Source organism: Olea europaea, chromosome 17, assembly GCF_002742605.1.
Source record: "Olea europaea var. sylvestris chromosome 17, O_europaea_v1, whole genome shotgun sequence".
Classification (NCBI taxonomy): Eukaryota; Viridiplantae; Streptophyta; class Magnoliopsida; order Lamiales; family Oleaceae; genus Olea; species Olea europaea.
This window is the reverse complement of record NC_036253.1, coordinates 3,502,485-3,511,648: the sequence shown is the minus strand read 5'-3', so window position 1 is coordinate 3,511,648 and position 9,164 is coordinate 3,502,485. Positions and strand designations below refer to the sequence as shown.

General features: G+C 39.4%; 1 protein-coding gene across 1 annotated transcript; it reads right to left on the bottom strand.

Moving 5' to 3' along the window:
• Positions 1-1,583: 1,583 nt before the first annotated feature.
• On the bottom strand, positions 1,584-2,662 carry LOC111365770 (defensin-like protein 1). The gene is made up of 2 exons (XM_022986299.1): positions 2,564-2,662; positions 1,584-1,916 (listed from the first exon to the last, which is right to left on the bottom strand). Exons 1-2 carry the CDS (start codon positions 2,634-2,636, stop codon positions 1,744-1,746), a joined length of 246 nt encoding a protein of 81 aa, XP_022842067.1. The 5' UTR covers positions 2,637-2,662; the 3' UTR covers positions 1,584-1,743.
• Between the last annotated feature and the right edge of the window lie 6,502 nt (positions 2,663-9,164).

Here is a 9,164-nt window from a genome sequence, read left to right as displayed (position 1 = left end):
CTTGAAATTAAGAAAAGAATATAACCTAAACATACCTATACTCACAGCATGACAGTGAAAATCTAAAAGACGAGCTAATAGATGTTAAACCCTAGCCAAATGCTTGCAAGAAATATCAAGAATCTAACCAATAAGTCCACAATAGCTTAATAATAATCCACATAGCTCGACAGTTCCTCGTTCTTCCTTTCTTTTTTTCCCCTTTTCTTTTGGCTCAATTTCTACCTCCCTCCGACCCTCTCGGATCCAATTCCCATTTTGAGAATGATTTACTGTCCTTGTTTAACTCCATTTCTAAAACTCATTTTTCTCCCAACTTAATAAAGGAAATTCACAGGGAAGATAACTGCATCCCAAATGTCCGGCCCAAGTGTATATAAGCTGTGATCGTATCCGGATTTATATGGATGGCAAACTAGGGGAGAAGACCGCCACTTCTCAAGATTAGTTAGATGAAGTTCGGACACCTGAGTCATCAAAAAATAAAACAAAATAAAATAATTTTACACGTAGACCAATAACTTTTTCCTACTTTTTAACCATACATTCTCAAAAAACTTAATTTTACAAAATTTATTCTCGAAAAATCTCTATCAACCAAGTGCATAATATACATTAAAACTACTGCTTTGGCCCTTCACTTTGCTGAGATTTCAATTTAAATCCTTAACTTTTTTTTTTTTACATACATCTTAGCCTCTTTGTTATTGGCCCTTAACAAATTCTACTGGCTTAGAATAGTCCCTGTGAAACCACTTGAACCAAAATTTTCTTGACTTGACTAGATAATTTTGACTTTAATAACTATAAAGTAGGTTATAATAGACAGAGTCAAAAGATTAATACACAACGCATCTCTCCATGAGGACTAGCTAGAACAGAAAATCCTAAACCAATTAAAAAAGATAAGGAATGAGAAGGATCTACAAAACCAACGTAAATTTCCTCTCAATTGTCAAAATTTCGAGAGTGAGTACTATCCAAAAGCATTTTTTGGTTCCACAAGCCAACAATGTCAATACTTTTTTGTACAAATTTTGTCATTTAGGGTTTTGTTTTAGCTTTTTTTCTATTTTTAGCTAGTTTAAAGTATTTTCATCGTTTAAGTAGTTTGTAAATTGCATATGCGTTTTTGTGGAATCTAATAATTCTCATGTACATTCAAGCAAACACCATTCGTATATTATGAAGTGCTGGTGTTGGTGGAGGTGAAGATGGAAAATGATAGGTTGATGAGATTTAGAATTGGCAGTGATTCAGAGGTTATAAAATGGATTTTTTCTGGCCTGATTTGGTTTCTTGATGGTGCATCACTGATGAGGTGTTGAGTGAAAAACCTAGGCATTTGGTGGACATGAATGTGAAGTTGAGCAATAGGGTTCCTTCTCGGGTGAACATTTGGCATAATGTGTGAATTAGTATACACAAGAGGACTAAATGTTTATGAAGTCTCTGATCTCGAAGTTTCATTTTAAAGAGTCAATAGTGTTAAAGAAGAGTAGCCTTTCGATTTTAACGTTAAGAGGTCCCTCGCGAGAAGAGATACACAAATATTGTAATCTGACAGCTTATTTAGATAGATAAAGAAAACACATTCATTTTATTGTGAAGCAATACAAAAGTTGAAGCAATAACAAAACATTGGTACAAGTTATTCCAATACATTTATGGTTGCAAACCTAATAGCAACCTTTTATTCATGATATTATCAAGCAAGCAAGTTGAGATTATTTAACTATAATCTCAGCATTTACGGTAGCAAAAGCAAGCGAAGCCCCATCCCCTCCTATGGCAAGCTCCATGTTGAGCCTTCTCCCAGTTCCTACACTGCCGATCACAATTGCCGGTATTCAGGCATATCCCCGACCATGTCCTGCTCAGCCTCGAACAGACTTTAGCTTCCACAATCTGCACCTCTGCATATACATAGATGTATTTTTACAGAGAGAGAGAGAGAGAGAGAGAAGTTGCATTAGCCAAGTTTACCAACATTTGCATGCATGCGTAATTTACGTCATCAACTTTTACTGAATAAGACTACACAGTATGATAAATAAATTTTGATGTATTTTCTTAGTTGAACTGCTATCAAATCCTTAATACCGATTAGAATTCTAGTTGGTGGGGGTCTTGATTTCTTCGTCCTCTCTTGTCTGTAAATTTTCTTTTATTATCTTTAAAATTAAAATATTTTAATGAAAAAATCCTTACAATCAAGCAAACTGACGGCATGTTTAGTATATTGAAATGTTAGGTTGTTTCACGTACTACATACGAAGGCCATGTTTGGCGTGACTTTTAAAAAGTCTAAAGAAGATTTTGAGATCCAAAAGCATATTTTGGACATGTTTGATAATTTTATCCAAATAAAAAAATCTATTTAAAAGAACTTTTAGATGTAGGAAAAGTTTTTTTAAAGAGAACTCTTTTAGAAATTGGTTTCAAACAATAATTAAGGTAGTTTCATCATGAAATTTTTCTACATGAAGCCATCCTGACCGAAAGTTGAAAAAGACATTTATTTAAAAAATAATAATAATAGTAAGAACTAAAGACCTCTTACCGTTGGATGCTATAAGGAGGAAGCAGATGAGGAGGGCAGAGAAAATGACTTTGGAAATTTGAGATTTTGCCATTTGCTACAATGTGTAGTGAGGTTTATCGTGCTTGTGAGGAATAGAGAATGACAACAGAGATATATATAGTAGTCTTGGGGCTAATTTAGTCATTTGAGTAATTGTTGAAGTCTCTCTAAAGAATTATAGATTAACATAACTAATTATACTAGGTAACATGACGCCGGTTTGATAGTAGAACTTCCTACTCCAAAGATAATGTAAAAATTATGTAATTAAATAGAGTGTTTGACTTAATGAAACTATACTTGCTCACACGATCGCATGAAACCATAACTTCCACGAAATTGAGCACTACAACGAATTTTTAACTTATTTTTATAACTTAAAATTGTCCAAAATCTCAGTCTACCTTAACCAAACAAGTTATTAATAATTTTGATAAGAGATCATTATTTGCTAATTTACTTAAATCAAGGGTTTAACTTAAAGGTAAAGAGTGTTTCTGAAGAAAAAGAGGATTGACTTAATCAAATCATGCTTGTTAGCAAGACTGTATGAAACCATGACTTGCAAATATAAGAACATCATTTTCATAAGATAAAATAATAATTTATCATTTTACCATCTTAAAATTATCCGATGTTGTACAATTTATCTGAATTGTGAGCCAACTCATTAGTTGTTTCAATAATAGGTAATTAATTGCTGAACACGTGGATCATAGATACGAATTCATGATGTGTAGTGTATTATGTATGTTTGTCTTGTTTTTATTTATAGTTGCAACTGTCTAGGCCCCTGAGATGCTCCAATTCATTACTTTATCAGAAGGGATAGTACTACTGAGACTTACCGCTCTTACGTTGAATTAATCGGCAAACATAGTTGCATTTAAATGATATCTTAGGTTTTCTAACATATTTGCTAGAAATCTCATTTTCATGAAGTCAAATTCATAGATACGATATCTACGTTTGCAAGAATTTTACAGATCTTTTATTCTTTTTTAACTGATGTTTAATTTTACATTTTTTCTAGGTTGCTCATTTCCCTATTATAATATAAGAATCTTAATCTCCAGTTGAAGATATTTTTGGGCCTTTTTCCTGTTTTTAATTTCCAAAAATTGAAGGAGCATCTACAATAGCCGTAACCTTCTATTCGTGTTAGGAGAATAAGGAGGAGTTGAGTAGTTTAAACAGTATGGTGAGTTAAAGAAATTTGATGTTTTATTAATTTCCCTATGGATAAAATTGAATATGGATGCAAATATTTTTTAAATGTAGAAAACTCTATTTTGATTGTAAAAATGGTTATGGCGGAACGGGAAAACAAATAACAAGTTTTAGATTTGGTTTTGAAATGAATGATGAAATGGTGGTAGAATAATACATTTCCATCTACCTGGTGGCGTTTGGGGTGCCTGCTACTCCGTTGGGCATGTGTAACATGAAAAATGAAGGCGGGGCTTTCTCCCTCGTTTTGCCTCCCGCGTGATAATCAATAAATGATACTGAGAAGTATGAAAATGAGTTTAGATGGCTAGAAAAAAATGCTATCATCCATACCTGTGTCGCCCTCGAGGATATTTATAGGCGTCGGAAGCTGGGTGATAATGGTGCCACGTGTTCTACGTTGGCCTCCCCACCATCCCCACGTTCTAAGTGGGAGATCTTAACTTTCCCCTTGGAGGTTGGGTCTGAGGTAATCATCATGTATCCTTGTCAATTCATTCGGGATTTTGTGGCTAAGTGTTGAGATGGCCCTATAGACAATTTTACGCCGGGCGGTGATCTTACGTAAAGGTAAAGTGCCCCCAGAGGGGGGGTAGACGGTCATGCGTAGAAATAGAGCCCCCCTAGGGAAAGGTGATGGCCTCTCGTTGAGGTAGAGCACCTGAGGGATAGGCAGTTTCGTGTGGAGGTAGAACGTCCTGGGAGATCGACGGCTTCGCATTGGTGTGCAGTGATTTACATTGCTCATCTTCGAAGGCGGTATCTTATGTTAACTAATATCATTAGCCCCTACCCCCTGTCGATATTTTTTCAACAAAAGGGTAGCAACTTCCTTTATCTGGATTTTTTTTATTATATATATATTTTTAATATAAATAAAACTAGTTCGAATAAGCAAGTCGAGTAGTACAATTTAGCATTGACAGCTATTTCACTGTACATTTAGCATCCAACCAATGGGCATAGTCTTGGAGGGAATTTTTCCCCAAAAAATTTTGAATCCCTTTTGCCTATAAGGTGGTCTGCTATTTGAAATCATTTCCATTCATCCTCGACATCCTAGGTTTTCTCCTCCTCAAGGTAATATTCTCCTCTTTCATTCCAAGATTTTTACTTAGAGTTTTTGCTTTTCCCCTCTTTTTTCTCTTCTTTTTTTAATGTATAAGACTATCATCACCTCTTCCTCCAATGAGAGTGGCGACGAGGAATGTAATGGATCGATCGAATCTTCATCGGAAGGGTCGGTCGACTCTGATGATGGGCCGCCCGACTGGTGGGCCAGCCGGCCGATCAGCGACCAACAAAGCTGGTCGGGGGCCGGCCCACCTTCCTTCAGCCTCCCCCCGAGATGATCGTTCTTCTGTCTCCTTGGATAGGCTGCCTAGCGAATCCTTCCTTTCATCCAATAGTTCCATTCATGATTCTGATAATATGACTTCTTCAGCTGAACCTCAAATGTTTATTTCTAATTCTCCCAAGAGGTATATTAGCTCTACCAAGCTTCCCAATCAAAACTTAGAAATCGGGCAGGATTCGGCTGGAGAGATTGTCCTTCTCGAGATTCCAAGAGGTTATAGCCTTTACAATTCTCCGCTCAAGTTAGAGAAATGTCTTGCCAAGTATGACCGGGTCGATGACTATGTCTATAGAGCCCCTGGTCCCAAAGAGAGGCACCCTGGGTCCGACCCCCACAAGATAGCCGTGTATAAGGACATCATGGATGGCGGTTTTCAGCTACCCATTCATCCCTTCTTTGTATCAATTTTTAATGAGTTTCATTTACTCCTAGTCAAATAAACCCCAACGCTTGGAGAAAAGTATTGTACTTCTTGTATGTTTGCCTTAAGAGGAGAATTCCACTTTCCATAGACCTCTTTAGGTGTGTCTTTCAGATGCATGAACTAGTTCGTGCAATGCGTTTGTCTTTTTTACCACTAGGGTCCCTTTGCTATTTCCTAGGTTCAGGAATTCGAATAGCAAGTGGAAATCTCTGTTCTTCTTCGCCAGGCCGTCAGTGGGTCGGTTTCCTTTCAATACCAATTGACGGCATCCTCAGATTCACCTTTTCAATAGCCAAGTAAAAGCTTCCTCTACTCTAAAAGCTCAAATCCAACAATTGGTTGATATACCCCCTCTTGCACCTGACTTAGGATCGGTCCTGACCATGAGGAACATGTTGATAGTGGGTATGAGTCGTCATACAGGTAGGTTGCTTCCGTTGGTTTCTGTTATTTTTTATTTATACATATTTCTTATTTGTTGCTTTTTAGGACTAGTCAGTTTGGGCATGTGCATACAGATATGGACTTCGATCTGGACGAGGTATTGAAGACCCTGCCAGGAAGTGACGAGGGCCTCGCTCCCATTGACAGTAGACTCTTGAGCCTCCCTTCCTTGTTTTGTGTTTTCACACTCTTTTGTTTTGCGAGACTGACGGGTCCTACCTTGCATGTACAGGGATGGAATTTGACCTGGAGGGGACCATGGATTCTATGCCTGAACAAGGGTATAGAAGTGATATTGAGTCATCCCCTACCTCCTTAAAGAGGAAAAAGACAACTGACCAAAGGGGAAGGTCTCGGGTAGCAATAGAGACTCCCCTGCCCTCAGACAAGCCTATCGAGGTTGATTCTATTCCTAGGCCGGACTCTTCCAGTCGTACGTGGGAAGAGCGTGAGGATTTACTTCCTAATTTTGGGTTTCCTCCCACCCGGGGTTATCATGAGATAAGGGTGCTTAAGTCTTTAGTGACACTCACACGGGCTAGGGTGATTGCAGGATGTAGCGCAAACAACATCGAGAGGGCTGAGGAGGTCTATCTCTAGAGGGTATGCTTCTAATTCTATATCTCTTTTATGCTGTGTCTTATTTTTTAAGCATGATTTTACCACTCGACTCTCACATTGTCTCCTCATCCTTTAAGTGGTGCCCCTTCAGATTGGGCTTGCTGAATCAAGTCATCGCCAGGCCTTAGAGTTGAAGACTCTTACAGAAAAAACAAGAAAGAGGCCCATCATTACAAGAAAAAGATATCTTCCTTGAAAAAATCTCTAGAGGCGTCAGATGCTCGAGCCCGTGAATAGGAGACAGGTAATGACAATTTGCGGTCTATGTTGGCTCGTGCTCCGGAGGAGGTGGTCAAGAGGTATAAGGCCTCTACTGAGCATACTAGGGACTTAGAGGCATCTGTGGAGCAATTCAAGTCATTGTCTGATTATGCCAGGCCTTGCATTCGTACGGAGAGAAGGCAATGGTGGCGTCCATCAAACTAACCAAGGAGTGGATATCAACTAAGCATCCTTCTATTGACCCCTCAGGTTTTGATAAGTTCCTTGCACAATGCAAAGGGAAGGAGAGTGAGGCGTAGCCATCCAGGTCAGTTGGTCATTCGTCACGGGGTGGCAGTGGCAGTGCTTCTCCTTCGAGTTGAAGCATGGCTTAGTAGTAGTACCTTTTGTTAGTTCCCATCTTTTTTGTGTTGCCTTTTTTTTCCACTTGTAGCATCATTCCCTACTTGTCCGAGGAGTGGGCAAGAGCACATCACATGCTTTTTGTATGAATGCTATGTTATTGGTGGTTATTAATGTTGAATGCATTGTTCTTTTAACTTGTTTTTTCTAGCGCTGTCTTCCTTGTTTAGTTGTTGATAGCATGGGTAAATGTCATTCGTCTCGCGCATGCTAGGCTTGATTATAATGGTCGACGGCCTTAGCCAATATTCTAACCATTTAAGGCTTTCTGCTTAGCCACATGGGCTAAGTTAGCCGTTGGGAGAGGAATCTAGCGGTTAAGGGTCTTAACCAATTTTTTGGCTTTTTAAGGCTCTCCGCCTAGCCACATGGACTATGTCGACCGTTATGAGGTGGTCTAGCAGTTAAGGGCCTTAGCCAATTTTTTGACTTTTCAAGGCTCTCCGACTAGCCGCGTGGGCTATGTCAATCGTCAAAAGGTAGTCTAGCGGTTAAGGACTTTAGCCAATTTTTGACTTTTTAATATTCTCCGCCTAGTTGCGTGGGCTATGTCGATCGTATGTCCTCACGAGATGAGCATGGGAGATTCAAGATTGCATGTTAACATAGCCGCGTGGCCTATGTCAACCGTATGTCCTCACGTGATGAGCATGGGAGATTCAAGATTGCATGTTAACATAAAAAATATTTGGATTCGTGAGCTCAGTAGGCGCACCGGGACGTCCCAGCTAGGCTGGCCCTTCCTTAGCGCTCTCATTATCTACCACTACTACGGTCTTTCATTAAATGAGATAAGTAATCACAAGAACACCTTCGTGAGGCGTTACATGGAGAGAATTAACAATGCAACATATTCTACTTTATTTACAAAGGCATAGCCTGTGATCTATATCGAAATCTATTGGTAATATTTTTTGAGATGCTTTGCGTTCCATGGCCTACCCAATGGCCTTCCCTTCATGTCTTTCAGGCTGTAAGCTTCCTTCCCCAGGCTGCGGGTTACTTCATATGGGCCTTCCCAATTTGGTTCAAGCTTTGAAGGGGGATGTCGTATTGCGGCTGCATCTCTTAACACAAGGTCCCCCGAGTGAAAGATTCTTGTTTCACCTTACGATTAAAGTACTCAGCGGCTCTTCGTTTGTAGGCTATCATCTTTATTACCGCCTTCACCCTTACCTCTTCAAGCAGGTCGAGTTTCCCTTTGGTCGTCGTGTCATTGGACTGCTTGAACTTCATCCTACCTGTCTCACTTAGGATCTCAACTGGAACCACTGCTTCCATCCTAAAGGTTAGTCTGAATGGAGTCTTTCTAATCGGTTCTCATGGAGTTGTGTGATACGCCCAAAGTACATTGGGTAACTCATTCGCTCAAAGCCCTTTCACCTTTTCTGGTCTGGTCTTCGAATCCCGGAGGATAACTCGGTTTGTTACTTGCACAAAAGGCCTTGAAGCCATGATTGTCAAATTGTCTACCATTATCTGTCACCACCACCCTGGGTATCCCGAATTGGTATATTATATTTTTCCATACAAAGCCTTATATTTTTGCTGTCTTAATGGTTGCTAGTGGCTCCGCTCCACCCACTTAGTGTAGTAGTTGATAGCAGCCAGCAAAAACTTTCTTTGTCCTTTAGCCATGGCAAAGGCCCCAAAATGTCCATTCCCCACTGGGAAAATGGGCATACCCCAAAAATGGCCACTTGCTGTTCAGCTAGGACATGGATCAAATTTTCGTAACGTTGACATGTGTCGCATTTTCGTACTAACTCTTAGACGTCCTCTTTCATAGTCAGCCAATAGTAACCTTATCGTAGAACTTTGAAGGCAAGAGATGTTGCTTCTTGGTGGTTGCCACAAATCCTAGCATGTATTTCAAACAG

Excerpts from the sequence above, each read along its gene's own strand:
- LOC111365770 (XM_022986299.1), bottom strand. The coding sequence starts at position 2,636 with ATGGCAAAATCTCAAATTTCCAAAGTCATTTTCTCTGCCCTCCTCATC. Across the intron at positions 1,917-2,563 it reads CCTCCTTATAGCATCCAACG|AGGTGCAGATTGTGGAAGCT; the intron begins GTAAGAGGTCTT and ends ATGTATATGCAG.